This window comes from Triticum aestivum, chromosome 4A (assembly GCF_018294505.1).
Source record: "Triticum aestivum cultivar Chinese Spring chromosome 4A, IWGSC CS RefSeq v2.1, whole genome shotgun sequence".
NCBI classification, from domain to species: Eukaryota; Viridiplantae; Streptophyta; class Magnoliopsida; order Poales; family Poaceae; genus Triticum; species Triticum aestivum.
Window position 1 is genome coordinate 416,995,663 of NC_057803.1, and position 20,650 is coordinate 417,016,312.

At 53.0% G+C, this 20,650-nt stretch overlaps 1 protein-coding gene across 3 annotated transcripts; it reads left to right on the top strand.

Moving 5' to 3' along the window:
• The first annotated feature begins 363 nt into the window (after positions 1 to 363).
• LOC123086192 (acyl-CoA-binding domain-containing protein 6) lies at positions 364 to 19,127 on the top strand. 3 transcript variants are annotated; one of them, XM_044507909.1, is made up of 16 exons: positions 540 to 673; positions 894 to 1,015; positions 13,766 to 13,844; positions 13,931 to 14,089; positions 14,207 to 14,284; positions 14,378 to 14,482; positions 15,782 to 15,848; positions 15,912 to 15,973; positions 16,058 to 16,197; positions 16,420 to 16,546; positions 16,619 to 16,733; positions 16,906 to 16,994; positions 17,394 to 17,477; positions 17,673 to 18,434; positions 18,516 to 18,575; positions 18,721 to 19,127. In XM_044507909.1, exons 2-16 carry the CDS (start codon positions 969 to 971, stop codon positions 18,799 to 18,801), a joined length of 2,055 nt encoding a protein of 684 aa, XP_044363844.1. In that variant the 5' UTR covers positions 540 to 673; positions 894 to 968; the 3' UTR covers positions 18,802 to 19,127. The 3 variants fall into 3 exon arrangements, with proteins under 3 accessions (XP_044363843.1, XP_044363842.1, XP_044363844.1); XM_044507908.1 differs by lacking the exon at positions 540 to 673 and adding an exon at positions 364 to 514 and having other exon boundaries at positions 13,931 to 14,284; positions 17,673 to 18,575; XM_044507907.1 differs by having other exon boundaries at positions 534 to 673; positions 13,931 to 14,284; positions 17,673 to 18,575.
• Positions 19,128 to 20,650: the final 1,523 nt, after the last annotated feature.

Genomic DNA, 20,650 nt, shown 5'->3' on the forward strand with positions numbered 1-20,650 from the left:
TGCAACAGGGACGGCGGAGGCGTCGGCGGGGGCGACGACGACAACGGCGGCGGTGACTACACGCGGTTCTACAGCCTCCTCGGCATGTAGAACCGCGTGGGCGGGCGGCGAGGCCCGCAATAGTTTTTCCTTTTTTCTAAATATGTTTAAATTTGAACGAACTCAAACGTGATTGCGTTGTGTTTGCGCTAAATTTGAATATTTTAAAAACCCATAGGGGACCACGACTGGGGGCATTACGCCCCCAGTGCGCGATTTAGCGCCGGTGCATCTCAGGGGATGATTTTTTGCACCTCGTGAGGGGCCAACGGCTGGAGATGCCGTAAATAACACGTCTCGTGTAAAACTTTCCGCACAGGCACAGTTGCAAAGCAGGCAGGCAGGTCCCGCTCAGAGGCTTCCCCCCTCCCCCATCCTTCCCCCCTCTCTCTCACTCTCGCTCCGAGCGAGAGGTCTGTGTCACTGGCCCTCCTTCCCTCCGGAGCTCTCTCCTCTTGCTCCGACCCAACAACAGGTAGGGGTTAACTTGTGTTTCTATCCGAATCCTCATTTCCCTCTTCTTACTTGTGCACGTGCCTGCCTGCTTCTTGGCTCCGCCAATGCCCGATGTTGCTTCTTGTTCTTGAGAGCCTCATTTCCTGCCACAATACCTGAGATGCGCTGTTTGCATAAAGTATTTTCTCTCCCCTGTTTTTGAATTGGTACTCTATTGGTTGGTTTCTCTTTGCCCCCCCCCCCCCCCCCCCCCCCCCCCCCCCCCCCGCGCCCAGACAATATCTTTTTCAAAAAAGGAAAAAAGATTTGACTTCTTCCCTTATTTTTCACACGACGATGTTTTTCGTCCTCGTTAACTAATAGCCTACTCGGCTAACCCTAGCATTCCGAGTTTGCAGGTGAGAACAGTTTGCGCTAGTAGGGTTTCGCCCTTCCGTTTCTAAGGGAAACAGGTTGGAGATCAAGACGCCGCAATGCCCAAGATGTTCGGTTTCTCTCGTCGCCGGATGAAGCTGGGAAGGTCAAATTTTGGTTCCCTTCTATCAGGATCCGCTCATAAATCTAAGCTCCCCTATTCTTTACTGCCAGTTTTTTTTTCTTCTTTCTCTCTTAATTAGTATTACTGGTTTCTTTTTCTTTTTTTAGGTAATAATGGGCTGGTTTCTTTACTGATATCTATTGTCATAGATATCCTTTTAGGAGAGATCTTAGTTAGATTTGCTGATTCTATGGTCAGTCGCCTGAGCATTTAGACGATTTTCAGGAAGGAGAACTAATATATCCTTTTTGTGTGATTTTTTTCCCTAAAAAGGGGAGTACCCTGGCCTCTGCAACATACGATGCACACAGGACACGGCCTTTTAATAAATGTGAATCAAGTTCAAGTCACCGAGTACTTGACATACATTTTCGTGTGATCTTTGGTCAAGGGCGTGTTTGGTTGCCGTAGTCTACAGTAGCTGCATGGCATAACCTTCTCAACTCAGCCTGGCCATGCAAATGCAGCCTCAAATGCACCATCTGCATGTTGTTTGATTGCCTGCATGCCCTCTTGCCTGCATGGGTTGAACCACACCGCCTGGTGTTTGGTTGCCTGCATGTTAGTGGACAAACCCAAGGCATGGTGTTTGGTTGTATGCAACGCCTAGTGTGTGGTAACCTCTTTGGCTAGTTGGTGAGGTTAGCAGCACACTTCGGCACAACCATGTAGCACACATCATACCGAAAAAGACTTTCGCCCCGCTTTATAAATAAAGCAAACCGCCAGAGCACACATACACGGACTAGTTCAGCACACACACACCCAAGTCATACAACAAGAAGTACAAAGGTTCTGCTGAGGGCACAGCTCAACAAGCCCAAAAAACAAAAAAGAGAAAAGAGGCCGTAGCCGGAGAGCAAGCCAGGCGTCTAATCTGGCTCCGGGGGCGGCGGCGATAGGCGGACGGCCATCGAGCGCAGGTCGGTGATGAAGGCGGAGATGGCGTCCTGGTCCTGAGGGCGGCTAAGCGGCCGCCAGAGCTGCAAGTAACCAGTCAGTTTGAAGAGAGCGTCAGTGGCCCGGTGAAGAGGGGTGCGCTGAATCACGAGCTTTTTGCGGATCGTCCATAGGGTCCACGCGAGGGCCCCGATCTCAAGCCACCTAATGTGACGAGAGGGTGGGGGAGGTCAGGAGCTCGACGTAGAGGTCGGGGAAGTTGGTGTGGCACCAAACACCTTCCACTGCCTCTCGAAAGCAGCTCCACACGAATTGGGCAGACACGCAGGAGAAGTGATTCGAGTCTTTTGGGGTGCCAAACAGCGGGCAGATGCCGGAGCCCGGGCCATTTCGTTTACGTACCTCCACCCCAGATGGAAGCCATCCGTGAATCCATTGCCACATGAATATCCGGATTTTCAGTGGTAGACGGATGGACCACACCGCCACAAGGGGGGAGGGGCGGAGGAGGGGGCAATGGCCCAGTAGAGGGACTTGGTGGAGAATTGGCCCGAAGGCTCAAGACGCCACCGCACCTCATCCGGGCCAGCGTCCACTACCGGCTCGTGGAGAGCGACGCAATCAAGCAGCTCCTGCCAAGCGGCGGCTTCCGGAGGCCCAAATGGCCTCCGGAAAGCAAGGCGCCCTAGGTCAATAAGGGCCCTCTCAACTGAGATCAGGGGGACGACGACGATGAAGAGGTCGGGAAGCGAGCCGCGAAGGGGGAGTCTCCCGCCCAACGGTCAAACTAGAACAACGTCGCGGCGCCCGATCCGACACTGATGGAGGTTCCAATGCGGAGGACGGGGAGCAGTTGGATGACCGACTGCCAAAACTGGGAGCCCCCGGACCGTTGACAGAAGGCCAGGGGTTGTCCGCGCAGATACTTGTTCTGGATGATGTTTAACCAGAGGCCACCGTGCCCTTGCGAAATACGCCAGAGCCAACAGGAGAGGAGGGCAATATTCATGCGTTTAGAGCACATGATACCGAGGCCTCCTTGATCACGGGGCTTGCAGATGTCTGGCCAGCTAACCATATGGTACTTCTGTTTATTGTTATCGCCAGCCCAATAGAAGCGAGATCGGACTTTGGCGATCTCGTGGTGAAGAGTCTCATGAAGGCTATAGAAGCTCATGAGGAACAAGAGGAGGCTGGAAAGGGAGGAGTTGATGAGAATCGTCCGGGCCGCCTTCGATAGTCACCTACCCTGCCAAGGTTTGATGCGCGTTTGCAGCTTGGCCACCGTAGGGCGCAAGTCCGCAACGGTAAGACGAGAGTCACTAATAGGTGTCCCCAAGTAAGTCGTGGGGAAGGAGCCCAGGCGGCAGTTGAGGCGATTGGCGATGTCTAGGGCCTCTGCCGGGGAGTAACCCATTACCATCACATCACTCTTAAGGCCAGACATTTGTTGGAAGCAGAGGAGGAGGAACTTCAGGTTAGCGATGTCTGCATCCGAGCCTTCAACCATGATGATGGTGTCGTCGGCGTATTGGAGCATGGAAATCCCGGAGCCACCGGCCAGGTGAGGGGTGATCCCACAAATATGGCCCGCGGCCTTGGCCTTATCCAAGATAGTGGCAAGCGCGTCCACAACCATATTGAACAAGAATGGGGGGAACGGATCGCCTTGTCTAACCCCACAAAGGGTGGGGAAGTAAGGGCCAATCTCCCCATTGATGTTCACGGCCGTGCGACCACAGGAGACCATCTGCATCACTCTGGTGATCCACCGCTCGTCAAAGCCCTTCCGGAGCAAAACTTCCCGAAGGAAGGGCCAGCTAAAAGTGTCGTACGCCTTGTGGAAATCGATCTTCAGGAAGACCGCCTTGAGGTGTTTGGATCGGACCTCGTGCAGGACTTCGTGAAGGACTAGCACCCCATCCAAAATGTACCGGCCTTGAATGAAGGCGGATTGGTTGGGGTGGGTAATGAGATCGGCAAGAAGGGTTACCCTATTGGCGCACCCTTTTACCAGAATGCGGAAGATCACATTAATCACCGTGATCGAACGAAACTGGCGGATGTCGGATGCCCCGGGAACCTTTGGGATGAGCGAAATGATCCCATATTTGAGGCGCCCGAGGTCGATGGACCCAACATAGAACTCGTCAAAGATGGCCATGATCTCAGGTTTGATCACATTCCAGAATGTCTGGAAGAATTTCACCGGGAGGCCATCCGGGCCCGGGGCCGAGGTGGGATTCATGCCGCTAATGGCAGCCCAGACCCCGCCCTCGGAGAAAGGGGCCGTAAAGGCCACGTTCTCCACGTCGGATACACGCTGGCGGCCGGACCAGCAGTCATGGGCCAGAGATAAGCCGCCCCGAGGGGCGGCGGAGAAGAGGGCCCTATAGAATCCATGGACATGAGCTCTAATATCACGGGGGACTGCAGCAGTGTGCCTCCATCCCAAAGGAGGGGGATGGTATTGCGTCTGCAGCGACCATTCGTTATGGCCTGGAAGTAGGCCGTGTTCGCATCGCCTTTCAAGACCCATTTCTGGGCACCGCGCAAGCGCCAATATGCCTCCTCATCGGTGTAGATGACAGCGAGCTAGTCTTCCAAGTCGTATCTGGAGAGCCACTCCTCAGGCGAGAGGTCAACCGCGTCTGCGCGCAGGTCCAGGGCCTGGATGGCGGACAACAGGGTCTTCTTGCGCTCGTGGAGGTCACGCCCCAGGTTGGCGCCCCGCCCCTTCATAAACTGCCGGCCCCGCTTGGCACAGAATTGCCATGAATCAATGGCCGAGGGGGGACGGAGCTGAGGTTGGGCGCGAGCCTCGACCCAACGCGCGCCAACAGCCTCCACGAAACCAGTCTGGGACAGCCAGAAAGTCTCAAACCGGAACCGGGGGGGGGGGGTTCGGGGTGCGCTCGTCGGCGGAGGAAAGGAGGAGGGGGACGTGGTCGGAGCCAATCCGAGTGATTGCCCGGAGGGAGGAGAGGGAGCAACGGAGGTCCCATTCCGAGGAGACTAGGATCCGGTTCAGAACGGACTGGGTCGGAGAAGCCTGGCGGTTGGTCCAGGTAAACCTGGCACCCACCCTATCTATTTCACGGAGACCAAGGTTGGCAATGCAGTCATTAAACATTTGCATGCGGGCAAAGTTAACATGCGAGTTGCTCTTGTCCTCCGCGAATCTGAGGAGGTTAAAATCGCCCCCGACCACCACCGGAAGAGTAGCGGCCGTAACCTTCCGATGGAGCTCCTCGAGGAAGGAGGCAGACCGACTATGGTCAGCGGGGCCGTAGACGATAATAACCTCCCACTTGAAGTTGAGGGCCCGTTCGAAGAGTTCCATGCTAACAAAGAACTGGCCTCGGTCCATGCTCCCCACCTCGAAGGTGGCATCCTTGACACCTAACAGGATGCCACCGGAGTGGCCAGTGCTCCCACTAGAAGGGAGCCAATGGCACGCAAAGAGGTGGGAGCTAAGTCGATCAAGATCGGGGAGGAAGAATTCCGTGCGCATGGTTTCTTGAATGGCACAATGTCAATGTGCTCTTCTCGCATGTACTCAATGAGTTGGCGGCGGTGGCCATCATGGCCGAAACCGCGGATGTTTCAGAAAAGGACGCGCATTAAGAATCCATCAGGGGGCTGCTTGACCCCAGGACACGAGATGCGCTTTGAGCGCGGAGAGCTGCGGTCGGGAGAGAGTGCGTCCACGGAGGTTGGCGTCAGCCAACGGACGCAGGCCACCCAGCCGCCGGGGGGGTGCCGGGGTGGCATCTACCGTAGCCGGAGTCGGGACGAAAGGTGAGAGCAGAGCCGCCCGGGCTTCCGCTAGCCTACCGTCTAGGATCTCGCGGGCCCTAATGGCCTCGATCTGCACTAAGGGGGGAGCCACCTTGCCCTTGAAGGTGATCGCAGAGTCGGTCGCGACCTTCACAAGCTGACCAAGTGGGACCGACTCAAGAGCAGAGAACGAGCAAGAAGTGATGGATGGGGGGATTGCAGGTGTACCTGGCTCCAGGTTCCGGGCCGCAGCCCGGAGCTCCGCCCGCTCGTGGATGAGCAGAGTCGGGCTGCCATCGGGACGCGCGGCGTCAAGCCGAGCACTCCGGCGGGAGGCAGCCACCGGGAAGGAGACGGACCGGCCACGGCGAGAGGAGGGAGTGGATCCCCTCCTGGAGTAGGCCGCGGTCCGAGGCAGGGGTGGGGGGGCGACTGCCGGGGTGGTCACCACGGCCGACACCCCACCGAGGGCAAGGCAGAGGGAGCTCGGAGGCGGGGTAGGTGGAGACGCGGGCCTGACGATGACCACGACCTGCGGCGTCGGGGACGGAGTCCCAGCGGACCCAGGAGGGGGATCGGTCACCTCGGGGTCCGCCAGGGCCAGAGCGGCGAGAGGGAGTGCGAGGGGCAGGTCCCGGTTGCACCCACCCCCTCGCGGAGGGCAGGGGCCGTAGGCGTGGGCAGGTCAGGATGGGGCGGGTCGGATGCACCAGGAGGGGGATCAGATCCCTCCCGGTCCGACAGGCCCTGAGCGGCGCAGGGGGACGAGGGAGGAGGGTCCAGGTCGCACCCCCCACCTCAAGGTGGGTCGGATCTGCACGGCGGGGCGGGCTGGACGCAGAGGGGAGTGGCGTGGAGATGGAGCCATCCGGGGAGCGCAGAGACGAGGCGGGGAAGACCTGAAGGCTCAAGCCCGACACATCTCTACCATCGGAGGGGAGCGAGGGAGCCGTGAGCGAGAGGCCGGCCCTAGCGCCACCCCGGGAGGAAGTGGGGGGTGGCTCGTGCTGGGGGCTGTCCTCGTACTCCTCATCGTCGTCCTCGGAGCCGGAGTGGTGGGCCATGGCGGGGGCCACGGTTGCTGCGATGACCCCCCAGGCCCCCACCTCGGGGCCCCCCAGAAGGCAGTCGTCGGGGATGCGGGGGCGGCCGATGTGGTTGGGCGTCTCGGGAGAGATCTGGAGGTGGAATCCCTGGTCGTTGAAGAACACTTGGATCGTGGCACGGAGCTTGGATGATTCCAGGGGTTTAACCTTGGCCCGCACCTCCTTGCGGAGAGAAAGCTCGTCCACCACGACCACCTTGCCTAGGATGCGAGACATGTTTCGAATAACCCTTCGGAGCACGCGATGTCGGGGAGGCCGCCGATGAGGATCCATGTCGTGTCCAGGACAGCCACGGCAAGGGGATCCCGGACCGACATGAAGATGTCCACCACGAGCTTGTTGAGCGCGAGGGTGATGTCGCCGCTGCGGGTAGCCGTGACTGACCGCGTCGGGGAACACCACAGAGAACTGGTTACCCGACAGCAGGGTGGCCTGCCAGTCCCAGGTGCAGTGGTAGAGATGGTTGAGCTCGGCCTCAATCATCTCCGAAGACGCCACCCCATCCTTTACGGAGACAATGGCAAGTAGCGAGGGGGTGGGCGGTGGGAGGTCCGGGACCTCGATGTGGAAGTAGCCGAGGCCCTTGATTCCATGCCCGTACATCATCAGCTCCTCCGAGACCGGGCGGTCGGGACAGAGAGCCGCGGGGTGGTCCGGGTCCGAGCACACAAAGCAGCACTGGGGGCGAGTGCAGGCCACCTGGGAGTGACCAGCAAAGCCGCAGTTTAAGCACTTGACGAGGTCGGCGGCGGGGTCATCCGGGAGGAGGGCGGTCGAGGCGGAAGCGGCCGGGTCGCATGGAGGAGCCGAGACCATGGCCTGACCGTTTCCCTGGCCAAGTCCCCGCTTCTTCTTGCGCTTAGGCCCGGCCGGCCCCGGCAGCGCCCGGGGGGATGCTAGGGACGGAGCGAGGGGGTTGGTGGCGACGTGCCTCGAAGGTGGCAGCAGGGGGGCGGTCGAGGGCCATTGAGCGGGAGCGCCCGCCGCGGCCAGGCGAGCGGCCACCGTCGCGGCGTCGGGGAGGAGACGGGGAGCGGCGGCGCTGCGTTCTTCACTCGGGAGCGGGCTCGGGCGAGCGGGACCGGGAACGGTCCTGGCGATCAGCCCTGGCCGGAGAACGGCGCGGCGGGGAGCGGTGGCCGGAGCGAGGGGGCGAGCGACGGTCGGGACGGAGAGGGGAACGGCGGGAGTCGCGGGATGAGAGTTGCCGGCGAAGGTCATCCTCATGGCGGGTGGCTTCGGGAGAGGGCCGGGGGGCAGTGCGGTGGTCTTCAGCCCGCCTCTTGGGGCGCGGGGTGTCGTCCCCCCACGTGCGCGGCATGGGTGCTGACAGGGAGGGCGCGAGGGGGCAGACGGGGGGAGTGGCGGCGGCGGGGAGCGAGTGAGGCGCGACCGCTAGGGTTCCTGACGAGGAAACAGAGGAGGAGTGCGGGGATGGGGGTCGAGGCAGCCCAGCAGGGAGCCAAATAGCCGGGCGAGCCGAGTGGGCCGGCTGTTGTGGAATTGTCACGGCAGATGTCCTAGATGCCAGGACTTAGTCGTGAGGCCAACGCATCTATGTGGTAGCTTGAGAGGGGTTGAGCGGAATTGAGAGACGCAACATAAGACAAGGATTTAGACAGCTTCGGGCCCCGGAAAACATCATCCGGTAATAACCCTACATGCTATTTGCGGCTAGATCTCATTATGCTCATGAGAGAGTCGTCGGTAAGCTGGCTCTTTGTGTCTAGCCCTAGAGATTGTTTCTTCTTGCTTGTCCCTCTTTGGGGAGCCCTGCCCCTCCTTATATATGTTGAAGGGGCGGCTTACATGTAGAGTCCTAGTAGGATTAGAACTAACTTATTCTCTATTACAAGTCGGATACAAGTACGGGTCTTGCTTCCTTGTAAAGGGAATACTCTTCATGCCTTCCGTCTTAAGCCGGCCCACTAGAGTATAAGCCGGTCTGCTGGGCTTTGGGCCTTGTCGTCCGTCTGATCCGCCCGTCGGGTCTCCAGTGAGTCACAATGTCCAAGCGGGTTACATGTAAACCGCCATGTCCGGGCGGATCGCCAGTAAGTCGCCTAGCTCCAGCCGGGTCTCTGGTGAGTCACCAAGTCCCAGCCAGGTCATCCATCCAGCCGGGTCATACCGCGGGGTATATCCCCGACATTAGCCCCCAGTTTAATTTGGATTTAACCATGTTTAAACTGATCCTACAAAATAACTCAAGAACAATTTTGACAGGTTGTGCTCCGGGTTAAATATTCTTGTAAGCCGTCACCTGAACATCTTTAAGTCCTTGTCATTTCCTTGTTGATATAAATATGTCCATATCCCCATAGAAAATCTTCTTTAACTGATATGCTTCAACTTTGTCAATGCAAATAATCCAGATACTTCTTTTTGAAAAATCCGGGTCAATAGGCCAGCTTTAGAATCAATTTGCTGACATTGGTTTTCTTGTAGAGAAATATAGTAAGAGATAATCCACTTGAGTCGGCCTTCAAAACGTCGGTTTAAAAAATATTGGTCTTCAAAGTTGAGATTACATCAAATATACAAGTCCCATGTCACTGCCAGCATGCAACATGACACTTGGGGGCTAATGCAAAGTCATTTTTGCTCACTTTATTGAAGACCTGACTCATCACATTGTAATGAACCGGCTCTTGGGGGCTACCAATTGCTCCTGTCAACAATTCAAGGTTGTGGCATTTATATTGAAGCAAGTCTTAAGCTGTTGCTACGCTACCTTCTTAAGTCTTGGGGGCTACAAGTGATAAGCATATAAGAGGTATATTTTCAAGCTGGATGTTAACTTATGACCCGGTGCCATCCTTAAACTGGCTGAAGATAAACCGACAATTTTTGGCAATGATAAACCGGCTTTGGCGATGATAAACCGGCAAGCTCTACATCTTCAAACCGGCTGAAAACCAGATAAGTATTTCAAAGCCAATATTTTTAAGCATTGGGAGCTGATTCAAATAAATTATTCTTTGCAATATTTCTATGAGAAACCAATATCATCAAATTGATTATGAAGTTATCCTATTAACCCGGACTTTGGAAATGATAAGGATCTAAGGATGAACAGGTGCCGGTTCAGAAAAACTTTTAATCCGGAGCACAACCTGTCAAATTTGTTTTTGTGTTTATTTTGCAGGATCAGTTTAACATGGATAAATCCAAATTAAACTGGGGGCTAATGTCGGGGATATACCCCACGGTATGACCCGGCCGGAAGTATGACCCGGCCAGACCTCGCGATTCACTGGTGACCCACCCTGACTTGGCGGTTCAACAGATGACCCGCCCAGATTTCTCACTCACTGATGACCCGGCCGAGCTAGGTCATTCATTGGTAACCCGGCCGACGGGTTAGAGGAACGACAAGACCCGGAGGCCCAAAAGGCTCAAGGCCCAGAAGGCCGGTTCACGTTATGGTGGTCCGGTTTAAGATGAAAGGCATAAGGAGTTTATTTCTTACAAGAGTAGTTGGAGTCCTACTAGGACTCTACATGTAAACCGCCCCTTCAAACATATATATAAGGAGGGGCAGGGCACTCCTAGAAGGAGAAGTTTTTACAAGTCTAGATACACAGAGAAATCGATGACTCTCGAGATGAGAGATAGCGAAACACCGCCCTTGTAACCGAGATCATCATCATCAATATTAATCAAGCAGGATGTAGGCTTTTACCTCCACCGCGAGGGGCTGAACCTGGGTAAAATCTCGCGTCTCTCGCTCCCGCTCAACCCCTCTCAAGCTACCACATAGATGCGTTGGCCTCACGACTAAGTCCTGGCAGCTAGGACATCTGCCGTGACAATTCCATGACACCGGCCCAGCAGCTGATCCGGGAGGGGGGCCCAAGACCGAGGGGGCGGCCCGCAGGGGGGGAGGCCCATGATGCGTTCGGCCCAGGGCACCACGGTCCAGCCAGCAAGGCAGGGAGGACGGGGCGAGGGTTTCCCCTGCCGCCGCCGTCCTCGCCGCGGCCGGCGCCGGGGCCACCAGGGGAGCGGGCCATGATCTTCGGGGAACGCGGATGGGAGACAGGCGCAGCGCGGAAGACCCGAATGTCGCGATGAAGGGTCTGAAGGGCGAGACGCGACGGATGGGCGGAGAACCCGCCGCATGGCGCGGGGGCGCTCGAGGCACGACGGCCGGGGAGGCAACCGTTGCAAGGTGCCAGGACGTGCACGCCAGCCCCTGGTCGGACTGCCCCGGGACACCCCACGCCGGAGCGCGGAGGCGGCGGCGAGCGGTCCTGGGTCCCAAGGCGGCGGCTTTCCTAGGCGTCAATAGCGAGGGCATCGCGGTAGAACGACAAGGGCGCGAGAAAGCATCACAACAACCGGCCCGGGGCGGGGGCGGGGGCGCGGAGACCACCCGGGGCACGACTGGCCGAGCCGGGGGGTCCCGGCGCACAACCGGGTGGCCGGCCGCCACATCGGCCAACTCCGCCAAGTCCGCCCAACGGAACGCCGGGGACGGCGAGGAGAACGGAGAGGGGGAGGGGGGCAGCGGACGGGGAGGCCAGGGGTGCGAGAGCAGCGGAGGAGGCCGCCGGCGGCGGGAAGGGCGGCCGCGGGCGCCGGGTCGCCAGGGGCGTCGCGGGAGCTCATTTCAAACTCAGGTCCACGAAAATCCACCCCCTCAGCACACATCATAAGCAGAGCAGAGTATAAACAGAGGATCAACTACTTAACAGCATATTTCAGATAAGTAGTACCACACTTCATAACAGTTCAAGCATAAACCATAAACATAAACAGATCAAAGCAGACTCGTAGTACTTAGGAAGGAGGTGCCCCGGCCCTAGTCCCTGGCGGCGAAGGCTTCGTCGTGCTTCCCGCACTTGTTGACGACCTCAATGCCATCGTCGTCGAAGATGATGACCTTGAGGGTGTCGGGAGTGAGGAGTTTGAACGTCACCATGTAGTCGATCTTGATATGATGAACGACTGTGTAGGTGGCCCAACCCTGATCCAGGGTCATCCTGCCGTTCATCAGCTTCACCGTCACCTTCCAGGAGCAGCCGGTATTGTTTCTAAGCTTGAACTCCGTCGGCACCTCGACGAAGTGCTTGGTGAAGTCCAGGGGCATGGGGATGCATTCAAGCTTCGGTGCAAGGATGACCTTGCAGAAGTGAGTTGGGCCATCCTCCTGATGGTAGTGGCCGTAGTTGCGGCGCTTGTTGCCGGGGGGCTCCTCCATGCCCTCGTCGTCGCCAACCTCAGGCGTCTTCGTGTCTTCCTCGGCGGTGGGCGGCAGCACAACCTCGTCGGGCATTGGATGAAGGGGCTGCTTGCCCTTGTTGTCAACGGCCGGGAGCACCTCCGTGCCCATCTCATTGCTCTCCTCGATCTGCACACAATTCATGGAGTCAGGCACAACACAGTGTTCATGGCTTATTGAAGAGCATGTAGTTAAAACGGCATGACTGTCACTCTTCTCCTCCTCTCCATCGCTCCTATATTTACTCACCCTGCCCAGCACTACTTACCCACCCCCTCTCTTCTCTCACTGTCAACCTTCCTCTCCATCGCCATGAGCTCTAGCTACAACTACAACGCCAACCCCTTCCCTTGGGGTATTGGCTGGAGGGCCTTCTTCCTCGGGTGGTCGGCTGGTGACCGCACCAAGTTCCAGAACACCATGGAGGTGTGCTCGAACTTCGGCTCCATGCCTGACATGCAGAAGGAATCTGATGCAGTGCTCATGAGGGCCACTGCACAAGAGCTGAAGACGCTGATTCCTGACCCAGTGAAGGGCGCGATGGCAGTTGACATCATTCGCTGGGCCATGAATCAGGCCGTCTCCGACGACGCTAAACAGAGGAAGAAGTGGTGCAAGTACAAGACCTACTGGGCTCCTAATGACCGCCGTGCCGCAGTGTACTGGGAGACGGCAATCGCGCCGCCGTCGGTCATTGGTGGGGAGCCTAAGGAGGAGGAAGAACCGGCGCAGATGCCAGCAAGGGCGCCGGAGCCAGGCCGTCGTACCTGGCAGATCGACCTCGACTCCGCCGAGGACGACGACGACGACCCGCCACCCCGCACGGCGATGAACAAGAAGATGAATGCCAACGGCTTGACCCGCCGCTCCGCACGCCCGTGACGGCCACCGCGGTGAGCCGGTGTCCGTTGTGTACCCCCAATCCCCCTTCTGCATCCGCATCTACCTCTATTCCGATCTTCCATGAACTAGTTTGAAGTACTATGAACTCGTATGAACTACCTCTACATTCTTATCTACCTCTATTCCCCATTCCCCTCCGCCGTGGATCGAATCTATCGCCGGATCGAACAGGAAAAAGTACTGCATGTCGAACAGAGAGAAATGCTTACCGCCATTGCCGCGGGCCAAGTGATGATCCGCTCGCCGGTGATGGAATCTGGTGGTCTTCTTGCTCTGCTCCGATCCGCCGCCGCCGGTGAGAGTTGGGAGAGTGGGGGAGAGTGGGAAAAGGGAGCGGTGAGGGGCGGTGAGGCTAATAACTGCCGGCGCTTCGGGAAGCAATGCGGCTTCTCGAGCGTGGCCGCGCGCGTGCAGCCGCCGCCGCCCACGTGCACCGCTCGGGCCTGGCCCTGGAGAAACTGCCGATTCGAGCGTTCCGAGGGAACCAGGCCCAGGAGTGCTTTAAGTTTCGTGCCATGCGGGCCGAACAGTAAAAGCAGGCGTTCCGCACGAGCCAGGCCGGGCCTCATGCAGGCAACCAAACACGCCCCAAGTGATTTTAGTTTCTGTGAGCTGTAGACATCTGGGTTCGTTCTTGTAACCTAGCCTTGCTTGACCATCTTAGCCTTCCTCTTCATTTATAAGATTCCTGTTTCTCAGGAGAGAAGGTCGAAATGTGACGAAACAGAACCATTTACTCCCCAGCCCCATTTTCCTAATTTGATGCTTCTTTGTACTCTTAGCTCTCACATTTTCCATGGTCTTGTGATTTTACAGGTTGAAGGGTCATCTGCATGATCCTTTCCATGGCCCCCGGAGTCCTGCCCATCCCACCAAGCGGTCCAGTCACCTCACTGTGAGTGTGAGCTATTCTTGTTCACTTACTTCACTTGTTTCTGACTCACCTGTATTTCTATTGTGTTTAAATGGTTATTTGTTCAGGGAGAAGAACCAGTGGCTACGTCGGTGAGTGGCCGTCCTGACGACCTTGCTTGGCGTTGCTCCTCTGATACTTTTGACCTCAATGGCCGTGCATTTGAAAACTCAGAGAACTGGGCAGTATTGTCAACGGACGGGGATAAACCGAGTCCTCGTTTTGATGTAATTAACCATCTTATTGATGTTTTGAAGTGTATAGGAAGTTGTGATGTTTTCATCATTATCGGTTTCTATACGGAAGCCTCTATAACACATTCATCTGGTTACCATTTCAAACAGCATGCAGCAGCCATGGTAGGGAGCAAAATGATTGTCTTCGGTGGAGATTCCGGTAATCATTTGCTGGATGATACAAAGGTATTGATGTTGTTTTTCTAGACGAGCCTATCTGTCATGGCCTTATGTCAGTTTTGAGCTAACTTCGTGATATCATCTTTATATACACTTCAGATATTAAGCTTAGACAAGCTTACATGGGATTCTGTGGCTTCTAAAGTTCGTGTATCACCAGGTGGACGTTGTGCGCAGTTTCGACCATGCAAAGGACATTGCCTGGTATACTTCTTGGAGCTCATTGTTCTTTTACTACTCTGGTCTTTTTCTTCAATTTCTCATATGATATCCTTAGACTAGTAGTGCATTTCAGGGTTGTCAGTTGGTGCATGCTTGGGTTATAAGTCCCTTATCTTTATTAAGTTTACTGGAAGTTATACTCTGGTGAATAATAAACCATGGAATGATTTGTAAAAAAATGTAGGTAAAGAATGGTGATTTTTGAGAAAATAAAGAATGATGATTGTTGAAGTTCAAGAATCAACTTTCGAGTAGGGGTATCCTTAGCAATGTGGTTAAATATTAGTAGGCGGGGGTGGGTACGGCGGACTTTTCAAAGTGACACAACGATGTTTTTTAAATAGGTTTAGTCGCCTCGTGGGAGGGCGACCTACGTCCTATGGAAGGGTCGTCGAGAGTGGTGCCTGACGCATGGAACACTTAGTGTGGCCCGACTAATCCGGGCCTTTGAAGGTCCCTTGGACTCCGAATCTCGACCTTCCTAACTCTCCTGAGAGAGCTACTGGGAGAGCGACCCTCCTTTTGAGTTTATTCATGTGGGAGTAAGTGATTTACATGCCCATGGGGGGCCTTATATAGCCTAGGGGTCCTTGACAAAGGGTACCCTTGAAGTGAGGAGTTAGGAGCGTAGAACTATGGAATTTTCCGTTCTTTGGCCCATGTACCTCTAGTTGGGCTAGGAGGTGGGTTGTGGCAAGGGAGAAGCCCTACACTATTCGTGGGCTTCCTTGCTTGGGCTTCTTCCTTTGACTTGTTGACCACGAAGCCTTGCTTGGACTTATTCTTTGTTCCTTTGCCTTCAACTTTGACTCATTCTTTTATGTGGTCTTCTTCCTTTGACTTGTTGACCATGAAGCTTGGCTTGGACTTTCGTTGACTAGGGTGTCTTGCTTGAACCCATGGGGGATAGTTTGGACTATTGTTGACTGCTTTGACTGGTGTTGACTGTCCTTGACTTTTGTTGACTACCTATGTGGTGGGCCATGTAGGATAAGGGTGGGACCTCAAGTAGAGCCGAAGTAATTACTACAACAATGATTAGCACTTCTCGTTTCTCATTTTGTCTTCAATTGCAACTCTGCAGCCCTTAATACCACATTGCATGCATATAATGCCTGCTTGCCCAATTGGTAGCATTTAGGGGTTAACACTACACCTCTAGGTGAAATGCGTACAAAAGCCCAAAATGAGGTGCTACACATGCATGCCCAGAGTTCCAGAGGTGGACTGCGCTTTGAGTGAATTTTGTTACATTCGTCATGGTTTTCTTTTGAATCTTAGGTTCCATGGGACAAGACTGTCATTCTTGTCGGAGGGAAAACCGAGCCATCTTCTGACCGGATATCAGGTTTGACTTAATGTTAAACTTTCAGCAGAAATAATTTGGACTTCATCATTTATTTTACCGCAGTATGGACATTCAATACGGAAACCGAGATCTGGTCGCATATGGAAGCGAAGGGCGACATTCCGGTACATATTCGAACATTGATTTATACAATGCTCAAATGTTCATTGCAAAATGAGAGAAGTTTTTTCCTCAATTGATAATTTCAGGTGGTTCGAAGTGGTCATACAGTGACTAGAGCAGGCCCTGTTTTAATTCTTTTTGGGGGCGAGGATACCAAAGGGAAGAAACTACATGACCTTCATATGTTTGATCTGAAGTCCTTAACATGGCTTCCTTTGAACTATAAGTGAGTCATTCTTCTCTAAAACTAAGAAGTGTTATGTCTATAAACAAATGAAACAAAAAAGAAGCCAAGTAAGAATGTTTTTTCAGTTACACTTGGTTTGTCCATAGTTATTTGCAGAACCAATACATACAATTTAATTAACACTCAATGCATAGAGCCTTCTTGATGCTTCTCTTGATTTGATGTGCTATTTTCTGCTACTAAGCCAAGTTCATGTTTTAGAGGTGCTGGACCTTCTCCAAGATCCAATCATGTTGCTGCACTTTACGATGATAGAATTCTTTTGATTTTTGGAGGCCAATCAAAATCCAAGACCTTGAATGATGTCCACGCTCTAGATTTTGAAACAGTATGTTCGATCAGGTTTCTGCAAAAAAAAATCTTGTTGATCTCCTACTGAAAGAATCATTCTTCTTGTTAGATGGTATGGTCAAGAATGAGAACACATGGTCATCATCCATCACCTCGGGCAGGTTGCTGTGGAGCTCTCTGTGGGACGAAATGGTATATAGCAGGGGGTGGAAGCAAGAAAAGGCGTAAGTTTGTAATGTGATGCTCTCATTCATAAATTGTATATAATATGCCATATGAGTGGTTCAGTTTCATTTCTAACCCTTAACCAGAAGTGTGTTCATTTCTTAAAAGAGTTGCTTCATTTGAACCATGGATTCTGGTCATTTTCTAACAAGTCTTCTCGGTCTCTATCAGGTCATCCTGAAACTTGGGTCTTTGATGTCCTAGAATCCAAGTGGTCTGTTTGTGTAGTACCTCCTAGTTCCTCCATCACTACCAAGAAAGTAAGTGCAAGTCATCCTTGATGGATTCCAAGTGATCTCGGAAGGCATGTATTGTATCATATTCAACCTTCCTAAAATGTACAGAATGCAAAGTTTAGTATTGTATAAAGTTGTATTCTCCTATGTAATCCTATTGTACCATATTTTTTTCGAAATGGAGGCAATTTTTTTTGCCTCATCCATTAATTAAGGAGTTAGACAAGGTTTTAACTAGAAGACTAGAGTCGAATACGCCCCCCTTACTAGAAAAATAAAGATCATCGTAGTTGTTTCCTATGTAATCCATGCTGAAGTAGAGCAGAAACAACACTCTCCAAAAGCAAATCCTATTCAAATCCCTGTTATTCCAGTGATGCCATTTTTCTAGTTGCTGAACAATTGAAGATACAACTCGTGCAGGGTTTCAGCATGGTTCCTTTGTACTACAGGGATAAGATTGTTCTTGTTTCATTTGGAGGAAACAAAAAGGAGCCATCTGATAAGGTAAAAAACTAACCTTTTTAAAGCATCAGGAGTTTTGGACTTCAATTTCTTGTTCTTTCGTTGCAAGGGGATTTTCTGATATTTGCTTCAAAATGTAGTTCTGTTTTTTTATTTCATATTTTGCTTAGAAAACACTTGAACTGTTTCTTGATCAAGCTACTATTCCTGAATTCAGATTATTTTGTGTTTTCAAAGGTCGAAGTACTAGTGGTGCTGCAAAATGAACATTGTTTCAGTTGGCGGTCTGCCCCTGATGCAGAACCCTTAATGTATGAGGACTCTTCTCCTAGCTCAAAGGAACTCGCGGATCACCTCAACAACTGCGATCCTTTGTACTCTAACTCTGTAGCAAGGCATAGTCTCGCGACAACAGTGGAAAGCTCATCTGGGAGGAAATCACTCCCTGATTCACTCCTACATAACTCGAAGGTGGGCGGCTCATCACTCCGCAGGCAGTTCCGTCAGGAGGAGGAATGCAGCCTGGCCCAAAAACTGCAGAAGCCAATCGACGATGACAAGTACAAGGATGTTGACGATTGTTCTGAGCTACCATCCTTCGCAAACCAAAAGCAGCGGAGTGACACATATCATTCTCCAGATGCGGATGCTAAAACGAAGAGGGTGGGCAGAAGTTCGTCTGACATTAACCATCAACATGATACAAAAATCGCAAACTTGGTCAGGAGAAACATGGCGCTGGAAGAGCAACTTTCAGCTGCAATGGCGAGCAAAGACGAAGCAGAAAAGAACTTATCTCTGGTCATTGACACGAAGGAAGAGCTAGAGAAGAGGCTAGCTGAGAGAGACAGGGAGGTTGTGGCGCTGAAGGAGAAAGTGGGAGGATTAGAACAGGCACACGAAGATTTGAACAACGCCTCAAACACTGTCCATGCTGATAACGTGCGGCTCGAGCGTGAAGTGGCGTTCTTGAAGGCAGTCATGGATGAAACTCAGAAGGCAAAAAAAATAAAAATCCCTGTGTTCTCTCATTGTACCAGTGTTTATGCAGTTGTACTGACTATTTTACCCCCTAAACAGGAGTTTTACTCGACCCGCGGAGTTCTAGCAGGAGAGCGCGCGAGGGCATTCCAGCTCCAGGTATAATGGCAGCGTTGAATGATCAGGTTCTTTCCTGATTGGTAGATACAGAGGGACTGCCAATAGCAGTTTCCATTTTTTCATGATTTGCCATGCTGATATCCAGTTTTACTTACATTTGCATCTGTGATATTTGCTTTGCCAGGTTGAAGTGTTTCATCTGAAGCAAAGGCTGCAATCAATGGATGGACGGTCACCTACACAAAGAAAGCCTCAGAATCTCTAGGTTCCAGAGGTCAAATCTCAAATGTGGATAATGATGCGAATACCTTGCATCCTGATGTAAACTAATTGTTACCATGCCTATTTTTGCGTCAAAACATCAGGGGCGTGTTTGGTTGGTTACCATGCTTCGCCACACCTGGGTTGTGTGAATTCACATATTTTGTGGCGACCAAACTGGGCAAGCGCGGTAATGAACCGAACATGCCCCAGGTATGCATATGTTCTGATCCATCGTAGGGAGGATTGTGTGCTAGATACTAAGGTTGTGAGATGTGGATTGATTTGCAACTGTCTGATCTAGTAATGTGCATATCCTTGTTTTTGAAACTTCTCTTGAGAGAGCGTGAAACTCTCTCTTTTCAGTTTAAACTAGTAATTTGCCCGTGTGTTCGATGGCAAAAATAACATGTTTATGACCTATGTAGTGCAAATTTGTGGCGACCTGGTCCCGGATAAGGAACATGAATCTCTCTATTTTCTGTTCTAGTCCCTGGATCAATAGCTGTCGTGCACAATTCATGATCAAATACCAAGATACATCACATGTCATAATATTGCATTGCAGTCATAGTATTACATCATAGATTCAGTCTCTTTAGAATAGATACCAATCTAGCTCAAGGCTAGCTTATACAATCATGCAACGGAATTACAATATTATCTTGTGGCATTCATTTCACAGCTAAAACTTGAGTATAGCATCATAACCCTACTTTGTGTCTCTCCTTCGATGCGGACAATCCTGCAACATGATATGTTACAGCATCAAGATACCTTACAGCCATAAGGGTCAATACATCCAATGGCAAGTTTCACTTGAATGAAATATAAGCAAAATCTAAATTATGTTCTTGGGACAAGTGGTGGCTGGTTTCATTTGCAGAAAGCAATAATAGTTGTATCCTATCTAAGGTGGACCTACTTTTCACATAGGACTCCTGACACGGGGTAAAGCAGTAATAGCATTAATGTTGTGTGCTATCTAAGGTGGATCTAAAGCGGTAATAGTTGGTTGGTGCAGCTAGCTTGGCTCGGGGACGTCGGGGGCGACGGGCGGCGGAAATCTTCAGGTAAGACACTCGTCGATTCCAAGCGCTCCTCGCATGCAGCTAGGTCAGGCATGCACGCGTGGACCCGAGAAACACAAGAGACAAAATGGGGCGCTCGGGTTCGTGCTCACCTTCCCGACGTCGAGCTCGCGGCGACGACGAGGCTCGACTCTCAACGGATTCGAGCTCTGGGGGAAGTGTTGAATTTGGAGGCGCGAAGGGTGTCTGGCGGGGTGCCTCTGGATGTGGTGAAGGCGTTAGTGGGGGTGGCTTACAGAAATTTGGCTGGCGGCGGCTCTGGCAGAAGGCGTACGAGGTGGGTTCACGAAGGCGCAGCCCAACGGTGAGGGACGACATAAGTTGGGGCAAAAATCCAGATGAGCTCATGGGGTTCTTAAGGACATGGTCTCGAGCTCGGGTCGTGTGGGGAGTGGCCGAACGTGCGATCGTGGGCGCGGTAAATGCAGGATGGGAAACGTTTGGAAACGGCGCGCCGGTCACGCGTCACGCGGTCAAAGGGCCTGCACGCACACTCCCTGCTATTATTCTCCTTCCTTCTTTTCTTTTCTTCCTCCCTCGCTTCTTCTCTGCTTCTTTTCTCAGGCCCCCGTCATGGTCTACCATCGCTGTCTCAGGGCGCCGCGACCACGGGAATTAGCCGATCCAGCCGCCCTCGGCCAGATCTGCACGAATCCATGCCACCCGAGCTCTACTTGCCTTGCCGGAGCTACAACCGACCACGCCATAGCTGCAAACGTTGAAGCTTTTTCCATACCCGCTTGTAGCTCTCGTCAACGCTCG